At 38.7% G+C, this 21,059-nt stretch overlaps 1 protein-coding gene across 1 annotated transcript in view; it reads right to left on the bottom strand.

The window, feature by feature from the left end:
- scfd1 (sec1 family domain containing 1) overlaps positions 1-21,059 on the bottom strand; it is a 36,679-nt gene that overhangs the window by 6,384 nt on the left and 9,236 nt on the right. The window contains exons 11-21 of the mRNA XM_055006189.1: positions 20,372-20,511; positions 18,794-18,884; positions 18,051-18,124; positions 16,967-17,048; positions 15,935-16,031; positions 15,719-15,789; positions 6,142-6,221; positions 5,914-5,976; positions 4,094-4,169; positions 3,080-3,133; positions 78-130 (exon numbers count right to left, since the gene is read on the bottom strand). Coding sequence (XP_054862164.1) covers positions 78-130; positions 3,080-3,133; positions 4,094-4,169; positions 5,914-5,976; positions 6,142-6,221; positions 15,719-15,789; positions 15,935-16,031; positions 16,967-17,048; positions 18,051-18,124; positions 18,794-18,884; positions 20,372-20,511 — 881 coding nt within the window. The remainder of the gene's footprint in view (positions 1-77; positions 131-3,079; positions 3,134-4,093; positions 4,170-5,913; positions 5,977-6,141; positions 6,222-15,718; positions 15,790-15,934; positions 16,032-16,966; positions 17,049-18,050; positions 18,125-18,793; positions 18,885-20,371; positions 20,512-21,059) is intronic.

Below are 21,059 nucleotides of genomic sequence, written 5' to 3'. Positions count from 1 at the left end.
CAGCAGAAGATCAGACTTTCTGTTAGTCAGCAGCAGACTGTTTAACTGATGATCGGGTTATTGATTATTGATCGTACCTCTCGCTGCCTCGCAGCATCTTTGGGTCGAAGTATCGATAGTCGTCTGTTTCCTGGAAGAAAAACAACATCAAACAGCGGAGTTAAATATAAGCTGCAGATCTTTAAAAACGTTTTACAGACGACTCTCTGCTCTATATTTACCTGTAAAAGTTCAGATTAAAATCCAACATCAGACAGTAGAAACAGGAAATACAGCATTAAGTAGAGTCCTATGTGACGTCGCTTAATGAAGGCAGGACGGTTTTTACCCAAACCATTCAGTGATTAGTTTAGATTTCCTACATTAAAGTTTATGTTCTTGTTCAGGTTGAACAAGATGGAATACTTTACCTCTAGCTATCAGAGAAAGCTCCACCTCTGTCAGTTTACAGAGACAGTATAAAGCATGGCTCATTAACAATCAGGCACTTTAACCATAAACACTTTATGACAGGCTCTGCCTTAATAAAATAACAGCACTTTAGGGTCAGTTTAACCTAGAAAGAATTCATTCATCATCATTGTCTTTGTTTTACTAAATTGTTTTTATACGTCTGTAACTCTGTATGTTTTCTGTTTTGTTTGGAACAACGGACGGAAATTAGCCTTGTGCTAAATCCGGCTTATTTACTGCAACCTGGTGTAAACCTATGAGACTGTTCATTAATAGTCACTGTCCCGTTCAAATAAATAAAGAAATGAAATGAAACAGTCATCAAAGCAGAGCAAACATAGTTTCTGATGGCTAGAAATGATTGAACATTTCAGAAACATGTCCGTGTTTTTGTTAATAGATTACAACGACATGACTAGAACATGTGGAGCCTCAGTAAGTGTAAAATGACTAAATTGGCTCCAAAATGAAGACATCTTGTCTGGAAAAGCATGAAATATTGTTCAAGTGACAAATATTGTCTAAATAGATGAAAAATCTATCCAAAATGGCAAAAAAGCTGTCCAAAAAGACTTGATGTTGCTTCAGAAAACAGCAAAACTATATATAGTTCGTCTCAGCGTCTGATGAACAAACAGAAGAATGTGAAGGTTCTATAAATTCCTCCACCAGAACAACATTGAGAGGATCTGACAGCAGAATGTTCTCCTTCCTCATCTTTCATGTGGATCCAGAGCTGCTCCTCCTCCTCCTCCTCCTCCTCCTCAACAACAGGATCTTTGTTGCTCTTCTGTAACTCCAGACGCTGAGAACCCGCTGCTGTGTTTCTCCCGGTCCTCCTGTCCCTGTGAGGACCGGTTCTCTGGAAGCTTCAGGGTTCTGATCCGGTTTCTGGGTTCCTGTTAGAACCTCCTCCAGGCCGAGTAACTCTGAATTCCAGAGATCCTGCCGAGTGTTAAAGCGTGCCGGCGGTTCACGTGTGGTCACATGTGAGTGATGTAATCTTCCCTCCGCACGCGCTCAGACCACACCGCTAACGTGGAGCTAACGTGACATCCCAGAATGCACCGGTGTCGCAGCTGTCAATCACAGCCAAGGTGAGTTTCCTCTCATTAAGAAGAAAAGTCTGCTGGTGTTCATACGCCGCTGAAAGTAGTCCCAGCGAATGCCCTGATACGAACTACAGAACCCAGCTGGCTGGTGTTTAAACTGAAACTAAACCATTTATATGTTAGAGCTTCACAAAAAACTGATTCTCATCAACAGGAAACACAAATCTTTGATTATTTATTTCTGTATCAGACCTGATTACCAACGTATTGATCGATTGGTTTGTTTCCATGAGTGACGAAGGTTCGACAGCCGTTTCAGGTCGATGGTTAGTCGTCCAAACTTGTGAATAATGTGAAAAATTATTTGAAAAATGACAAAAATGTGTCCTAAACTACTGCTTTTATCTGCAGCGATGTTTAAAATGATCTTGTAATTACTCAAAATAACAAAAATGAGTCCAAAGTGTTGCAAAATTAAAACAAAAACTGTCTGACATCACATAAAAATGATCAGAATGATCAATAGATGTCCAAAACGAACCAAAAATTATTTAAATTGATTTAAATCTGTCTCAGAATAGCAGCAGAACACCTTTAGTATACAGAGACACTGTTTCTGGACGTCCAGCCTGTTTTCTAACATTTAATTCAACTCCTAAATCTGGATGATTTCTGAGTGATTCTAGAAACCAACCATCAAACTGAACCTCCAGTAATGATCCAGAATCACGTTTAGCTGCTGAGCTTCAGTCAGACATGGAACCATTTTCTACAAACAGTGAATGAATATTTCAGATGTACATCTCAGATGCAGTTTGATTAAATTAAAATCCTGTTTCCTGTCACACTGAAATTTTACACTAGCGGTGGATGCGAGTAAAAAGTTAATCTAATTAATTTGAGGCTTTGTAATTAATCTCGATTGATCGCACTTTTGTCAAATATCAACATTTGACACAATAAGCGAAGTTTTTCAGTTCAAATAAATACTGGTTTATGAATGGATGAACAGACCTATACGTGAACTTCAACAACTATAACATTTGTTTCATTTCATTTATCTGCATTTCTCATCTGTCTACTGCATTCACAGATTACTGCAAACTCAAAGTGACATTATAGCGATTTTATTCAACATTTAAGACTTTTTAGAGCTCAAACACTTTGTGTCTTCTAAAGTGGTCTATTATATATAATATTATTATTTTCCATACTTCTGCACTGACATCGCTCAGTGCATCCTGTGGATCTTCATCACGTCTGCAGACAGACTTTAGGTTCATTAGCGCCCCCTACTGGGCTGGAGTGTTCATCAGTGTTACCGGTGGGACAGAAATTGGAGAACTGAGAAATGTGTGATTAAATGCGGTATTTTTTTAATGCTTTATTTTTTCTGTAATTATTGTAATTATTAAATATTAGGTGAAATGAACAAGTTAAAGTCCCAGTCCTACTCTAAATAAAGGATTTATTTCAAAACCTGTTTTTGAAAGGAAAGCTGCAGAAGTTTTAACTTTTCTGAACGATGAATGTTGTTTAGTTTTTGATTCAGGTTTTCAGACAGAAAAACTCACAGGATGAGATTTCATCTCCATCAGGTTGTCCAGGATCCGAGTGACCGGAAGGTTCTGGAAGAAAACAAGGAAATAAATCAATGAATACTACATACATACATACTTAAAAAAAAATAAATGAATGAATATGTTACTTATAGATGTTCTGTCAAAAGTTGTTTTCTTCCATCGCTCTGCTGACTGAACTCTGATAATATGTAGACACTCTGATAAGCGTGTCTGATCTGAAGTCAGTTTGATTCAATTTTTCAATCATTTTAGAAAAAAGTTTTTACATTTTTTGATAATTGTTGAGCTGTTTTAGACAACTACAGTTTAATTTGGATGATTTTTTTGAACAATCTTGGATTATTCTGGACAAGATTGAGTCATTTTAAACAATTTTTGAGTCCGTTATGACAGACTCTGGGTCTTTTTGAACAACATTTTGCCACTTTGAACATTTTTGAATCATTTCTGAACTATTTTAGCAGGTTTTTGACATTTTGGACAATTTTTGAATCATTTTGGAAAAGTTTTAGTGATTTAGTTTAGGGCAAAATGCTGCTTTTTCTGCAGAAACTGAGCTTTAAAACAAAGTTTTGACCACCTACAGGCTCTTTAATCAGACGTCCATCCGCTGTTAGCTTCAACTGTTTCAATCAGAGATTTCCGTTGTGGCATTTTTAGTTTTTCATCTTTACCACGAGTAGAATTCTGATTCTCTGAGTCATTTCTATTTTATTTATTTTTATTTTATTCATTTATTTAATCAGGAACCATGCAATTATCATAGAACACATAGAACTGATGCAGTACATATAGAGTGTGTAGCATTGAGCTAATTTTCAACCCCCGTCCCTGGTTGGGCTTTTAAGTAAAAGTAGTCAAAGGACCAACAACACAAATAAAAACAGCACAGACAACATTAAAAACCTATATAAACCTAGTGATGCATCTGTGATGAGAGCAGATTATCAGACAGATTTTAGGTTTTCAGATGCAGATTATTTGTTCTGCAGCATAAAGACTCACATGTTGTTTGAGAACCAGGTTTTTCACTCCCTCCATGACGAACTGAGAGCCAGTATTCATCACTCTGGAGAAAAGTCTGAAGAGGAACAGGAGGAGGAGGAGGAAGAGGAGGAGGCCAGGGTTAGACTGGTAGTCGGACATTAACACAGTTTAAAAACTTGCATCTCAATTGAAATAAATCTCCAGATCTGGAGTTAAAAGACCAACAATCATAATTTCTGTTCAGATGCAGCTTTAAGAGGAATATTAGTGAAGCAGAACGTTTTTATTTATGGTCTCAGGTGAATTAATCTGAGGACAAATCTTTTTATTTCCATCATAAAGTGTTGCTGAAACATTTCCAATAAACACAGTTAAACTGAAAGTGGATAAAATCAGACGACAGCAGGTCAAAGTCTTTAAATCATGGACAATAACTCAGATCAGCACCGGCTTTATTTTATAGTTTGACTATAAAACATTAGTACAAGAGCTACCATAGACCACCATTTTTTTGTCATTTTTGGATAATATTGTTCCATTTTTGACACTGTCAGTCACATTTCTATGCACTTATGGACAAATTTTGAGTAATTCCCGACAATATTTGCTGATTTTGGACAATCTTCAACACATTTTTGCAACTTTTTAAACTTTTTAGTCATTTTTTTTAAAGTCATGTAGAGAATTTTTCTTTAATTTTTTTTTAAATATATTTTTTTTCCAACAGACATTTGGTTGTTTTGAGCAATTTGTAAGATATTTGGAGTGCTTTTTCTAATTATAGACATTTTTGGAGTCATTTTGGACAATATTTTTCCTTATTATTATTATTATTTTTTTTTTACACTTTATGAGTCACATTTGGCATTTAAAAAAAAATTCTGAAGATATAGACACATTTTGAGCAATTTTCAGACAATTTTGGGGGATTTTGGACTATCTTATACACATTTTTTGTAACTTTTTAGTCATTTTGCAAAAGCTTTTGTCATTTTGGACAATTCTTGTACATTTTTGGCAACGACTATTTTGTTGTGAACAATTTGTATGATATTTGGAGTGTTTTTTCTAATTATAGACATTTTTGGAGTCAATTTGGATGATATTTTGCCATTTTTTTTTCACACTTTATGAGTCACTTTTGGCATTTTTTAAAAAATTCTGGACAAATTTCAAGTAATTGCAAATGACTTTTTATGATTTTGGACTTCATCTGGGCATTTTTATTGTTAGGGACAATTTTGAGTCACTTTGGGTAATTATGGAGTAATCTTGGACACATTTTTATAAGTATGGAGCATGTTTTAGTCATTTTGAGAACTTTTTGTTGTTATGGATAATTGTAACGTGGCAGTTGAGCAATTTTGGACAACTTCTTGACATTTTGGACGATCTACAAGTAATTTGGGTCAATTTTTGGGGCATAATTTTGGAAAATTTTTCTTGTCATTTGCTCCAATTTAATTTGTTCCAAAAGACAAATAAACTTGGAGTTAAAATACACAAAATGATCAACAATCATTTTTAATTTGTTCCAGAGTGATTTCTGTGCAGCGCTGTGCTCAGATGCAGCTTTAAGAGGACTATTAGTGAAGCAGAGTGTTTTTATCTCTGGTCAGATCATATTTCTCTGTGGCTGCAGCCGTTTTATTTCCACATATTATCCAAGAAACTGGATAAAATCAGACACACAGCAGGTCCAAGTCTTTAAATCATGGATAATAACTCAGAACAGCACTGGTTTCATTTCCTATTTTGACTATTAAAATGATTATTGTGACATTCTGGTCTTATTCAGGGTTTTAAAAAGGTAGTCCTTATTAATGATACTAACTCACCCCATGGGTTTGACTCCACTGTTGCCGTAGTTGGCGGGTGTTGCAGCCATTTTAGTGAACGCCCTGGAAATAAAGAGAAGAATAATTAAAAACTGAGTGAAGAAGACTCTGTTCTGTCAGTGTTACTATCAGAGTAGAATAAAACACTACAGAGAGCATAATACTGCATCAAATACGGTGTTTATAAAGTACCGTAAAGGATGATTTCCATGAATCTGACTGACTTACTTCCACTGTTTGATGTAGTTTAGAGGTGAAAGGTCGCAGCCTGCGTCCGTCAAAGCCTTTTTATACTGCTCCAGGTCTGACTGAAACATAAAAACAACCACAAAACAACATCAACGCAACAAATGATAAAGATAACCAGGATCATATTTCACAAAATAATGTTGACAAACAGAGCATTGGGGGAGTTTAGTCAGCAAAGGGAGCAGCATGACAGAGACTAAAGTGGTGATTAATGACCTCCAATCAGAGCCTTCCTTTTGTAGGGTACGGTAAAGTCTACTAAGACAAAAACGCTGTGGTCAAATGTCTGATAATTACTCCATCTGAGTGGCTTACAAAACTGCCCACATCATATTATCATTGATATTACATCACATTTTATGGGTATTAGAAAATGGTTTTGCTACAGAGTGAATCGTGTCTAGAAACTGATCCTGGTATCAAATGTAGACTAAAAATGATCCTTTCATTGTCTATAATAGTTCTGACCACCTACCAATGTGCTGATATGAGCCTTAAACTTTACCCAGAATGATCTTTTTTCTCTGGTGAATTATCAGGAAATGGAAGAAGATTCTTTGGTCTGATGAGACTAAAATAGAGCTTTGTGTCCATTAGATGATATGAAGCACGGTGGTGGCATCATCATGATGAAGCACGGTGGTGGCATCATCATGATGTGAAGCACGGTGGTGGCATCATCATGATGAAGCACGGTGGTGGCATCATCATGATATGAAGCATGGTGGTGGCAGCATCATGATGTGAAGCACGGTGGTGGCATCATCATGATGTGAAGCATGGTGGTGGCAGCATCATGATGTGAAGCGTTGGTGGTGGCAGCATCATGATGTGAAGCATGGTGGTGGCAGCATCATGATGAAGCACGGTGGTGGCAGCATCATGATATGAAGCACGGTGGTGGCAGCATCATGATGTGAAGCACGGTGGTGGCAGCATCATGATGTGAAGCACGGTGGTGGCATCATCATGATGTGAAGCACGGTGGTGGCAGCATCATGATGTGAAGCACGGTGGTGGCAGCATCATGATGTGAAGCACGGTGGTGGCATCATCATGATGTGAAGCACGGTGGTGGCAGCATCATGATGTGAAGCACGGTGGTGGCAGCATCATGATGTGAAGCACGGTGGTGGCAACATCATGATGTGAAGCACGGTGGTGGCAGCATCATGATGTGAAGCACGGTGGTGGCATCATCATGATGTGAAGCACGGTGGTGGCATCATCATGATATGAAGCACGGTGGTGGCAGCATCATGATGTGAAGCACGGTGGTGGCAGCATCATGATGTGAAGCACGGTGGTGGCAGCATCATGATGTGAAGCACGGTGGTGGCAGCATCATGATGTGAAGCACGGTGGTGGCAGCATCATGATGTGAAGCACGGTGGTGGCATCATCATGATGTGAAGCACGGTGGTGGCAACATCATGATGTGAAGCACGGTGGTAATTTTTGCCCTTTCTGTGGTGATTTTTGTGTCTTTTTGTGATAATTACCCCTTGTTTTGTGGTACATTTAGCCAATTTTTTAGTAATTTCCCATTTTTTTGTGGTAATTTTGCATCCATGTGTGTTCATTTTGTGTGTTTTTGTGACAATTATCCATCTTTTTGTGGTAATTTTAGCCCATTTGTAGTAATTTTCCATCTTTTTGTGGTAATTTTGCATCCTTCTGTGTCTTTTTGTGACAATTTCATTGTGTTGATTTTGTGTCTTTTTGTGACAATTATCCCTCTTTTTGTGGTAATTTTAGCCAATTTTGTAGTGATTCTTCATTTTTTGTGGTAATTTTGCATCCTTTCGTGTACATATAAAGCTATGGGGCTCAAATGTGTTAAATCTGGACCCACTTCTATGGACTTCAAGGACCTGGAACTCTAAAATATTGACAGTGTGAAGGTAGAACTCTGATCATTAATAAAGTTTCTGACTGATAGATTTATTATAGAATGACCTCCTCTAACTGCTGCTGTGGTTTTGACTTCTCAGAGTGTTTTGAATCGTTTAAATTACGAGACTTTTCAGATTACAACACGTGTGCGGAGTGTTTTTTTTCCCTGTCTCTGTGGTCATCATGTGAAATTCTCCATCCTGTACTTGAACTTAAACATAAATAAATGAAGCGTCTCGGCAACAGCAGCACTATTCCAGGAATGCAGGTTTCAGTTGCATTTTCCTGCCACACCAAGACCAGCCTGCCGTATAGATGCCGTAGTAAGAAAACATTCCATACGACTGTTATTTCCTGGTAGAGGTGACGTTTGGAGGATCATCTGCTCAGTTTCCTCCTCGCTGAGCTTCTGAAAGGCGGATTACACAACCACACAGCCACGTGAGGAAAGACACCAAAGACTGTTTTCGAGGAACTGAAATCCACCACATCAGTCAGAAAAGCGAGCAGCATCCAGGAGACCCTGAAGGCTGATCAAAGGAGGCCGAGAGCCAGTGATGGACGGATAATCCTGGGAGGTCGACGCTCAGCTGGAGGGCAGATGAAAGAGGTTCATGTCCTGACGGAGGGAGAGTCGCCTCATCGTCCGGCAGGAAACAGGATGAGACAAGAAGGCCTCCAACAACCAACAGGCTGCCTCTTAACGGTCACACCGAGGAAGCCAATGACTTTACTGTCTCTGATAATCCAGCAGGGATGGTTAGTGTGTCGAGACGTTAACAAAACCAACCATCAAGACAAGTTTTCTTTTAAAAAAAATCTACAAAATGACACCAATCATGAGCCAAAAACTATAAGAACTGAAAGAGATCATCAAATCTTCAACTTTCATTCAACTAATCATGTCTGATGTGAGGTTCTAGTAGGAAAATGACCCAAATCAAAGTTTAAAATCGTGATATTTCACTAAAATCACTGCATTCTACATGTCTTGTATGCGCTTCAGTAGAAATCAACTGGACTTCACTTCTAATTTTCAATAAATCTGACATCATTTTGGAAAAATTCTGAATATTTCTGGACAGTTTTCAAGTTATTTTGAAAAATTCTTGAGTCCATTTTGGTAATTTTATGGTACTTTGGATAGTTTCAAATAATTTTGGACCATTTTAGACTAGACTTTAGAGGAAAATCAAAGCTACTGGATGAATAAAATAAAGTCAGCATGGCTCAGAAACAGTGAACAGAGGAGCAGGTTGTTGGAGATCCATCCAGCATGGAGGAACATCTACTACTGATGATGAGCAGAATAGAGAGGAAAAGTCTCGAGAGGAAACATGGAGATAGAAAAACATCTACAGGATGAGGAGACGACATTTGTCCTTCATTTTTTAACTGTGAAACTCAAAATTGGACTCTAAATGTTGCTAAAATAAAAAAGAATTCCAAAATTACAAGAAAATTGTCACTTTTAACAAAGTGAGTCATTTTGTACGAGTTTCGAATACTTCTGAAGAGTTTTCAAATTATGTTGGACAAGTTTTGAGTCAGCTTACAGTAGGTTTTCCAGTGTATTTTCTTTGATTACTTCTTTAACAAAACTGGAAAAAAGTTTTGTAAAATAAATAATCAAAGAATCCAAAAGTCTTTTTTTAAATTTCTGTTGTTCTGCAGAGAAGACAGCAGGACAGAAGCAGAAACTGAGACGTGTAGAATAAAGCGATGTCGATCAAACATTATGATTTCAAGGTTAAATTTGGTACATTTTCAACCTAAATCTGCAGTGAAGAATCTAAGATGTTCAGGATCGATGGACTGTTTTAACCAAATTGGCAGAATTTACCACAAAGCACAGAAAACCACAGAGACTTTCTGCCTTATGAAGCACAGATCTGCCATAATTTAACATTTAGTCAAACTTCAGGCCCAACACTGATGTCAGCGGAACACATGACCCATCTATGAGTTTTCCTTGGAGACGTTCCTCAGCGTTATTAACATCTATGACTGTTCTGTCCCGATGCTGAACGATCTCTGCCTGAATAATGGAGACGGATGGTCCTAATGACTTCTGCAGAACTCTCAGCAGCTGGAGGTCTGGACCGATCCAACCAGCCCATGGCTCTGCAGGTCTGTGGAAACTTCTGGGGGGATGAAGAAGTTCTGCAGGTGTTTTCAGGTCTGATTGGAACAGAGTTCAGGTAGGAGGGTAGCTTCTGTTTGGAGGTGTGAATGAAGAAAAATAATGACCTGCTTCAGCTGTGAGGAAACTAATAACCGTCAGAGTCGCTGTCGGTTCATGAAGGATGAGAGTTGAGAGCTAAACTAAACCTGATCCAGCTGTTCCTCTGACAGTGACTCTGAGCAGGTCTCTGTTTCTGAGAGGACCTTTGCTCACTCTCATGATGACATTATGGACATAAAGGAGCCAAGAAGATGCTTCTTATAAAGAGGTTATTGATCAACATGCAGAACACCAGGCTGGATGTGACTGTAAACCATCTGTTGAAACCATTTCTGCTGCTGCCAGTCCACAGCTGGTGATGTAAGCCTTCCTCTGCTTCCGTTTGAGAGTCTAGACCAGGGGTGTCCAACATGCGGCCCACAGGCTAAAAGCGGTCCTCCAGAGGGTCCAATCCGGCCCTCAAAGTGTAAAAATTCCAGAGAAGACATTAACTGCAGATTGTAAATTAGTAAAACTATAAATTTAAAATCATTTCTGGACCATGACAAGTTGTTTTGATCAGAAAGCAAAATACTAGATTGCGCATTTTGTCTCATTTTTGTAATTTTTTTTTTTGCCTTGTTTTTGTTGTTTTAGTCCTTTTTTTGTCTGACTTTGATGTTTGTCTCACGTTTTTGTTGTTCTGTTTCTCATTTTTGTGTCTCCTTTTTGTTTCGCTTGTGTTTTTTCTCTCACTTTTTGGTCACTTTGATTGTTTTGTCTAACTTTTTGTCTCTTTTTTAGTTTTGTGTCATTTGTCTCATTTTTGTCATTTTTGTAATATTTTATCTTGTTTTTGTTGTTTTTTTTTGTCTGACTTGTCATTTGTCTCATGTTTTTGTCATTTTGTTTTTTTTGTCTCGTTTTGTCTCATTTTTTGTTGCTTTGACTGTTTTATCCAAGTTTTTGTCTCTTTTTGTTTTGTGTCTGTCTCATTTTTGTAATTTCTTTGTCTTGTTTTTGTTGTTTTTTTGTCTGACTTTTGACTCGTGTTTTTGTCGCTTTGTGTTTCTTGCCTATTTTATTGTCATTTTGTTCCTTTTTCTGTCATTTTTTGTTGACACTGAGGCATAATATTGTTGAAATTGAACTTAATTTTCTTTATAAATTTCAGGTTGTTCATAATGGTTTGTAACAAGATAATTCCTTGAATGTGAACATTTTCAGAATGTACTTTTTTGCACGACAACAAAGGAAAAAATTAGGAGTTGTTATTATTCAAAGGTTATTATGCTGTGGTTTAACTGGACCGGCCCACTGGAGATCATATTGGGCTGAATTTGGCCCCTGAATTAAATTGCTGTGGAGGAACATCATGATGCTGCCACCACCATGCTTCACATCATGATGCTGCCACCACCATGCTTCACATCATGATGCTGCCACCACCATGCTTCACATCATGATGCAGCCACCACCATGCTTCACATCATGATGCTGCCACCACCATGCTTCACATCATGATGCTGCCACCACCATGCTTCACATCATGATGCAGCCACCACCATGCTTCACGTCATGATGCAGCCACCACCATGCTTCACGTCATGATGCAGCCACCACCATGCTTCACGTCATGATGCAGCCACCACCATGCTTCACGTCATGATGCTGCCACCACCATGCTTCACATCATGATGATGCCACTGTCAAGCTTCACATCATGATGCTGCCACCACCATGCTTCACATCATGATGCTGCCACCACCATGCTTCACATCATGATGATGCCACTGTCAAGCTTCACATCATGATGTGACCACCATGTTTCATATCATGATGCTGCCACCACCATGCTTCACAGTGGGGATGGTGTGTTTGTGATGATGTTCAGTGTTTGGTGTCCATCAAACATAGCATCTAGTCATAAAGCTCCATCCTGGTCTCCTCAGATCAAAGAACCTTCTTCCAGGTGACTTCAGAGTCTCCACATGTCTTCTGCTGAACTCTAGTCCAGATTTAATTTGAGCTTTTTCCAACAGAGTCTTTCTCGTTGTCTCCATAAAGCTTGGACTGGTAAAGAACAGACAACAGTTGTTGGATGAACAGTCTCTCCCATCTCAGCTGCTGAAGCTGGAACTCCTTCAGAGGAGTTATCGGTGTCTTGGTGGCCTCCTAACTAGTCTCAGGGACCAAAGCAACTCCATGTGTAATCTGAACTCTTGCAACAAAACAAAACCACATTAACGTGAACAAACTCACTGTCAAACATCCAAACTCCTGACCTTTAGCTCTGATGGGATTTACTACTCGGTCCAGAGAAAAGCTGCCTCTATGGTTTTAATTTCGATTCCCCTCAGGTCTTTCAGTTCCCGGACTGGTCCTGTTTTATTCTTTGAAGTAAATGCCGAAGCCACAGAAGAATTCACAGAAAGTTTAAGATCCCCAGAGTGACAGTTGTCCTCCATCATCTTCTATTTTGACAGAACTGAACCACACTGGGACAAAATCTGAACCACAAACCCTCACATCCCAGTTTCACCGCTGACTCACCTCATACAGCTGCTAATACGTCCCAGAAAATATTCAACATCTTCATAAAAACACATTCTACTGATAACTCTGCCTTTACAGGTTCATGACTACAGATTGAATCAAAGTGAAACCAACTAACAGCTTTAAGATTTCAGGTCATTTCTGTCCAGAACATTCACGCTAATCTGGACAGTACTAAATAAATACTGTCCATATTAGAGTTATGGGTCCACAGTCAAGATTTTTGCTGCAAACAAGTAAAAATCAATGAATGAATGTGAAAACTTTACTGCTCACTTTAGTCTGCACATTATTTTGGTAGATGTCGATAATGTTTTTATATTATGTACATAATCTTTATTATTTTTTGATAATTGCAGTTTGATATTTTGATGTTTATAATGTTTATTTGTTGATAACTGCATTTTAGATACTTTCATAAGGGTATATAATGTTTATTTTTTTGACAATTGCATATTTGATATGTTAACTATATATGTTTATCTTTTGACAACTGCATGTCCTTTTTATTACAACTGATGTGGATGAGACTCAAATTTCGTTATACTATTGTACAAAAGTATGACTGTGCAATGACAACAAAGATTTATCTAATCTTTAAAAATGTATTTGTTTATATATTGTAATTGTACAATTATTGATTATTATTGGTAACACCTTATGTTAATTATAAGACAGGTTTGGTATCTCAAGTTAAAGGAGTCAAAGATTTAACTGAAACTAATAGAGATTATAAAAAGCCTTTCAGACAGAAGAAATTCTCTTGAAATAGTCAAACTATTGACCAGCAAATAATCAAATGCTTTTTTTGCAACAAGATCACAACTAACAAACATGTGACAAGCAAATTAGCTGCTAAAGACTTGAGAAAAGTTCAGTTTTAAGCCACAAATCAAGTTATTATAAAGCCCATTTAAAACATCAGATGTTGACCTAAAGTGCTTCTCAACAGAATCTGAAGGTATTTTTCTCGTTTTCACTCATGAGATTTGAATGTTCAGCTACAGAACTGTGTGAACTTATCGCTTGTCTAAAACTATTCTCACATCATGCAGGAACCGACTGACTAAGGTGAACTCCGACCATCAGTCCAACACATCAGCAGCTTTAAGGAGAGAACAGCGAGACGTTGGAGCTCCGGCTCAGACGGTGTAGAGGAGGTTTGGAGATCCGACGGTCTGAGTTTGCTTCAGACGATGACGGGCCGTCGACATCCATCACAGCAGCGGTTTTGAAACGTTTGGGTTTTGGCGAGTTTTAGGCCGAACGCAAAGTCACACCACAGTGGACTCGGAGTGAAAACACGCCATCAAACACGGAAAATATTTGGATTTTGGCGGCAAGATTGAGCATTAATTCACAGATATGATTAGTTGCACTTGGTCCGCTGACAAAGGACGAGTTGTCTGGGCTGCACAGAACCATTACGTAGCTCCTTCACTGAACGCTTGTGACATAAAGAACGACACTCATGGGAATCAGTTCTCAGCCTCAAGATGGTCAGATATTTGTGAGAAGAGGTCGTGCTGAAACGTTAATCCAAAAATCTATTCTTTCCATCCTGGAACATCCAGTTTCAGATGTGAGGAAACTTTATGAGTTCCAGTAAAACGCATGAACTTAGGCTCCAAAGCCCATATTTATACACAGACAGTCAAAGCAACAAGTTTAGTAAAATGTGTTGATCACTGCATAGAAACACTGTTGTGCATTTATGAAAATTTCAACAAAATTTTGAAGATTCTCTGTTGCGAAACTCGAACATTTTTTGCAGAAATCCTCAAAAGTTCCTTTAAAGTTCAGAAAAAAGGATAACAAACTTTTTAAACATTTTGTTTATTAAATGTGGCCTCCAGTTTTTAGGAGTAGGGAGTACTGTAATACCTCCAAAGTCTAATTCAGCGGCAGAAAATGAAGGTAAATTGAAAGAAAGGACTTCAGAGAAACAAAATGATCCAATTAAAAGCTATTGCTATGATGTAAATGAAAGAACATTGATTTTTACACTTCTGAAACCTTTTAAGGCCTCAAAAAAATAACATCTAAAACACTCCCCATAGTAGAAGGAATGCACATTCAGTCTGGGTGACAGGACTTTCTAACTGTCTCAGTGTTATAATAGATATTTTTCCAATGTCAATCCATATTTCTATGCAAAATAACTCATGCAGTCATTTAAATAAATGTTTAATACATTAGTCTGTGTTCCATTATGAAGCATTACATCAAAAATGACAGATTTTATATTCAAATATGATGTAGCTCAGAGTGATTTTGTGTGTCTAAAGGTATTATCTGGAAATTTTTTATCTTTTGTGATCATAAATTAAGGTTTAAAAGATATTTTATGGCCTTAAATGAAAAAAGTTATTGAACATCAACTAATGGTTTGGAAAAGAGGGACTTGGTAATGAATGTTTGTAGTGCGGATTTTAGACAGGATTGTTGGGACATGGTGACAAAGACAAGACCAACAAGACTCTGACATTACCTTCAAGACTTGGACAAGATCTCAGGGACTTGTAAAGTGTCTTTAATCCAAGGATATCACTGTGAAATACTTAAATATTATCTTGAAGACTGGGAGATGATCTTAAGATCTCTTTGTACGAGTCCCTGAGAGCTTGTCCAAGATCTCAGGGACTCGTACAATGTCTTTAATCTAAGGATATCACTGTGAAGTACTTGGACATTATCTTCTACACTTGGACAAGATATTAGGTAATTGGATGTTCTTGAGTCCTACGATATCATCTTGAAGGCTTGGGCATTATTTTTGAGACTTGGACAAGATCTTAGGGAAGCGGAAGTTCTTGAATCCTACAAAAACACCTTGAAGATTTGGGCATTAACTTTGAGACTTGGACAATATCGTAGGGAACCTGACAAGACCTTGAATCCTACAGTATCACCTTGTATTTGTTTCTGTGAGTGTGTTACCTCTGAAGGAGCCAGCTGAGCAGTGATGTAGAAGATCAGGAAGAGTCTCATTTTATCTTCAGATGTCCCAGCTGACAAACACAAACACACAATTTAGTCAGGTTTCTGTCAGGTGTGTGAAATGAATATATGAATCATCAGTGTGTGTCAATACATGAAACTACCATCTAAACTCATTTTTTGGTGACTATAAAGTGCATAAATGTGTGTTTGTACCGTCGGGGTCACTGATGATGTCCAGCAGAGATTTGTCTAAAGTCGACTTGCTCATCAGTTTCTCTTCATACTCAAAGTAAACGTCCAGTTTTCGACTCTGAGGACACAAACAGCATCAAGTTACTACAAATAACCACTTTGTTCACACATTAAACCTCAGATTATCCAGGTCTGTGGTGATTTAAGTTAACCTGAGTTAAACCAGGTCTGAGACAGGTTTAAGTTAACGTGAGCTAAACTGGAATGTGACGAGTTTAAGGTAAAGCTCAGATAAACCAGGTTTTCAGTAGGTATAAATTAAACCTAAGTTAAACCAGGTCAGCAGCAGATTAACTTGAGTTAAATGGTCTTTAGCAAGTTTAAGTTAAACCTGAGTCAAACAAGGTCTACAACAGGTTTAACTTAAACCTGAGTTAAAACAAGTTAGCTGTAGATTTAAGTTAAAACTCAGTGAAACCAGGTCATCAGTAGGTATAAATATAACCCAAGTTAAGCCAGGTCTGCAGCAGGCTAACTTGGGTCAAACCAGGTTTACAGCAGGTTCAAGTTAAACCTTAGTTATATGGGATCTGAGGCAGATTAAACCAAAGTTTAACCAGGTCTGCAGCAGGTTAACTTGAGTTAAATCAGGCCGTTAGCAAGTTTAAGTTAAACCTCAATCAAACAAAGTCTGCAACAAATTTAACTTAAACTTGAGTTAAATCAGGTTAGCTGTAGATTTAAGCTGAATCTCAGTTAAACTAGGTCTGTGTCTTATTTAAGCTAATCTTCAGCTAACCAGGTCTGTGACAGCTTTTAATTTAAACCTCAGCTGAACTTGGTCTGCAGCAGGTTTAGGTTAACCCTGAGTTAAACCAAGTCTGCGGCACATTTAAGTTCTTCAGTTAGGCTAAGTTTGCTGTTGGTTTAGTAAAACCTTTGATAAATGGGGTCTGTGGCAGGTTAAAAATTAACCAGGTCTGCAGCAGGTTTACAGTTAAGCCTCAGTTAAACCAGGTGTCCCCCTCAGGTAACCAGGTAAGTGCTGCGTACCTTGATGTGGTCGAGCACTGCGGTGGCAACATTGGTGTGCAGGTCAATCAGCCTTTTCTTCTCCAGCAGCTCCGGCAGAGAGCTGCAGTAAACACAGAAAAATGTAAAAACCAATCAGCAGGAACGTCTTCAGTCTGCTTCTCACATCAACCCAACGTTTCAGCACCTTTTACTGGAGCATCACATCTTAATCTGTGGAAATCATACCACTAGAAGTGTCACAGAGAGAGAAACCTCCTCCATCACTGCTGCTTACAGCCAAATACAACATCCCTGCAGTTTCCATTTTAAACGTGATTCTAGACAACAGGTTGTTTGGGACATGAGAGTCGAGAAGAGTTTCATGGTTACAGATAAAAAACACAACAGCATCTTAACGGTGGAAACCCCAGAGATGGAAACCAAAAATACAATCAGATGTTCCCTGGCTCAGAACTCAGTTGTCCTCCAGTTCACGGAAATCCAATCTTCAGAAGTTCCTGAGAAACAGTTGCTGAAGGGGATGAAGCTAAAAACTCTGTATTCTCTTTTCCTGGTATTTAACCTTCTTTCATCCACCGGAGTTCAATGAGAGCAAGAACAAGCTGAGCTGAGACCGTTTGACATGTTGGCGATAAATTATGTAAATTCAATGTTTGTCTGTTGCACAACTGAGACAAACAGGAACCAAAGTGACATTTTAAAGCTGACAACCCTTTTATAAACACAGTAAACACAGATATTTGTCTTATTTCTATACACACAGGTAACGAAATGTGTGTTTCATGATGAAAATATCCAATCAAGTAACGCACATGAACAGATTTGGCTATTTTAACAAAGCCGATTATGTTTTTTAATTATTGTTTTTAATTGCAGCTGGAATTACCTCCTTTAACTTCAATTCTGTCCTTGTATTTTCAAGTATTTTCTAGTTTTCTTTGTTTTGTGTGCATCTACCAATGTTCCTTTGTGACAATTCAACATTGATTTTCCCAAATGTTTCTCTAGAATGTCTGTTATGAAAGACTTTGTGCAGATCTAATTATGGGGGTTATGATGATGTTGCTTTATTAATATACAGATCTTCCACTGTATTCAGTACCTCATGGCGGAGGTGAGTTTTGCTGTGTTGTCTGACAACATGCTGATGGCTCCTTCATCTTCTCCTTCCAAACCCTGCAGAAACACAGTAGACACGACAAGAATCAACATGTAAATCATCTGACATACAAATTCCAAGTACTGTATCTTCATAGTGACATTGCTGGACATTCAGACATGAGCCTGAAGTTCTTAAACAAGAACTAATGGTTTAGACAAGAGAAGCTTGGTGGTGAATGTTTGTAGTGGGGATTTTGGACAGGATTGTTGGGACATGATACAGACAAGACCTACAAGACTCAGACATTATCTTTAAGACTTGGACAAGATCTTATGGCCTTGTACAATGTCTTTAATACAAGGATATCACTGTGAAATACTTAAATATTATCTTGAAGACTTGGACATGATCTTAAGATCATTGTACGAGTCCCTGAGATCTTGTCCAAGACCTTAAGGACTTGGATATTATCTTCTACACTTGGATATGATCTAAGGGAATTGGAGAACTTGAGGACTTGGACATGATATCAGGGACTTGGAAAAGCTCTTGAAAGCTTCGATATAAATTTAAAGACTTTGACATGACCTCAGGAACACCTTGTACCCTCTCGATGACTTCAATTTGTTGTATGATCTTTGAAACTTGTTGACTCCAACAAGACCTCAAACACTCAGCAGACACCAGTGTTTGTAACCACTAGCTGACCATGTTTAGAACCATACAGAGTGTTAAAGTCTCACCATGATGCTCTTCAGGCGTTTGACTTCATCCTCCTGGGCTCGGTACGTATCCAGCTCCTCCTGAACTGACTCGGCCACCTCTGGGAACGGACTGCAACAAACAACCAATCAGAACAGTTTATACTCAACGTCTAACCAGTAAAACAGCTGCCAGGTCAATGTCCCTGAACAGCAAATCAAGAGTAACATTGGAAACTCAAAGCTGAAGACAGGAATAATCTTGAATTTGGACCATGGATGGAGGGTTTGTCAAGTAAAGTAAATAGAGAGCATTGTGGGAGTTTAGCCAGCAATGGGCACCATGACAAAGACTTCTGTGGAAGTTAATGATCTCAAATCAGGGCTCGTGTTTAAGACAAACTATGATCAACAGAGTTCCTGAATATCAGTGACACATTGAACAGTTGTTGACTAAAACAGCAACATTAGTAAAGGACAAATGTTCACTTTGCTCATTTCAACAATTATTGATTAAGGAAGTTATTCTAAATTAGCATCCTTGGCATCCTGTTCTTATAACACTTGTGTGACAACGTAGATGAAGGATCGGGCTAAGACTAAAGTGACACCAATCAGTTAAAAACCGTCTTTAACGGCTGCGATCCTGATCTTGGAGAATGTTGTTGTCCTGGACACAAAAACAGTCAAACTTTTTAAAAAAGTGTTATTAGGAGAATAAATAAAGAACTTAATATTTACTCCACCAAGGAACGGGGCAAAGTTATGTGATGATCAGTGTTGGCTTGTCTGATAGCAACATTACTCAAAAACAGACTTTTCTTAACCATTCTCATAGAAGTATTAGTAGAAACCAATTGGACTTCACTGAGAGGTTCTTGTTCAAGAACCTCCCAGAGACAGAACAACCTCCTCGTTTCTGACAATGCCATACGGGGCAATGAACAGCCTTGGAGGAGTACTGCGCTCTCTTTTCTAGTTAAAGCATGTATCACTCAGTATTCTCATTGATTTATCTGCTAAAAAAATTTGATTGACGCCAAAAAAATAGTTTCCTAAAGCTATATGTGTTCAAAACCCCACATTCCATTTACAATCACATTAGACAAAGAAAATCGGTAAATCCTCACCGTATAAATGTAATTATTCAATTCAATTTTATTTATATAGCGCCAATTACAGTCAAATTGTCTCGAAACACTTTACAGAACCCATATGCCTGACCCCCAGAGCAAGCCAAAAGGCGACAGTGGCAAGGAAAACACCCTTTTAACAGGGAAAAAAACCTCGAGCAGAACCCGGATCTAATGTGGGGGGACCCATCTGCTGCTGGCCGGGTGGGTTGAGAGGGACAGAAGAGGTAGAAAGGTAGAGATAGAGATAGAGGGGAAGAGGTAGAGATAGAGGGATACAGATAGAGGGATAGAGGTAGAGGGGAAGAGGTAGAGGGATAGAGATGGAGGTGTAGAGGTAGAGAGGTGGGGAGGTGGGACACAAGGACCATAAAACACAGCCACACATCTGAAGCATCCAGCATCCAGCTCTGGGACCAGGGTTTAATTATTGATATAAACAGTCCCTTTTCTGGTCTAAATTAAAGCATCCTCCTCAGAAACCTACCTGCCCTTGTGTTTCTGCCAGAACTTGTCAGCAGCCGTCAGATCGTAGGTCTTCCTGCTCTTCTTCTTTGGTCTGGCGCCCGCCGGCGATGGCTCCGCCCCTGCGCCCTCCTCCATCATCACCCTGTTCAGATGGAAGTCCTGGTGGACACAGAAACCCAGATCTAGTTCATCTGCTGTCCAGGTGCAGCAGCTCGTCTCAACAACCACGACCGATGTAATTATTTTCCAATATAAACCATTTTTCTGGTGTCAAATGACCCGAAAAGGATTTAAGTCTTTAGAAGAAGGGAAGAAAAACCAAAAGACGTCATCAGAGATCCTCAAAGTGAAACTCTGTCTGAGCATAAAACCTGATCCAGGACCAGCGGAGGATCACGATAATTACACCTCAGAACCACAACACTGAGGTCGCCGTGGTAACGGAGGGCAGATTTAGCGTTGGGATACGTCTCCTGCTGGGTGGAAGACATGTTTACAGCTGAGAGTCTGCAGCCATCTGGACCGGAGCTGCTAGAACCGGGTCTCAGCAGAAACCAGATCACAGTCGGAGTCTAAAATCATCTCACCTGCTTCCAAAACAAACCAACCAGTCATTTTCTGGACTCTGGAGCAGAGAAAGATAGTCTTTCTGACCCAGTTCATGTTGCTGATGGTTATTTCTCACTGATTCCTGAAATTAGACACAA

This window comes from Amphiprion ocellaris, chromosome 20 (genome assembly GCF_022539595.1).
Source record: "Amphiprion ocellaris isolate individual 3 ecotype Okinawa chromosome 20, ASM2253959v1, whole genome shotgun sequence".
Classification (NCBI taxonomy): Eukaryota; Metazoa; Chordata; class Actinopteri; family Pomacentridae; genus Amphiprion; species Amphiprion ocellaris.
This window is presented reverse-complemented; position numbering and strand designations above follow the sequence as displayed.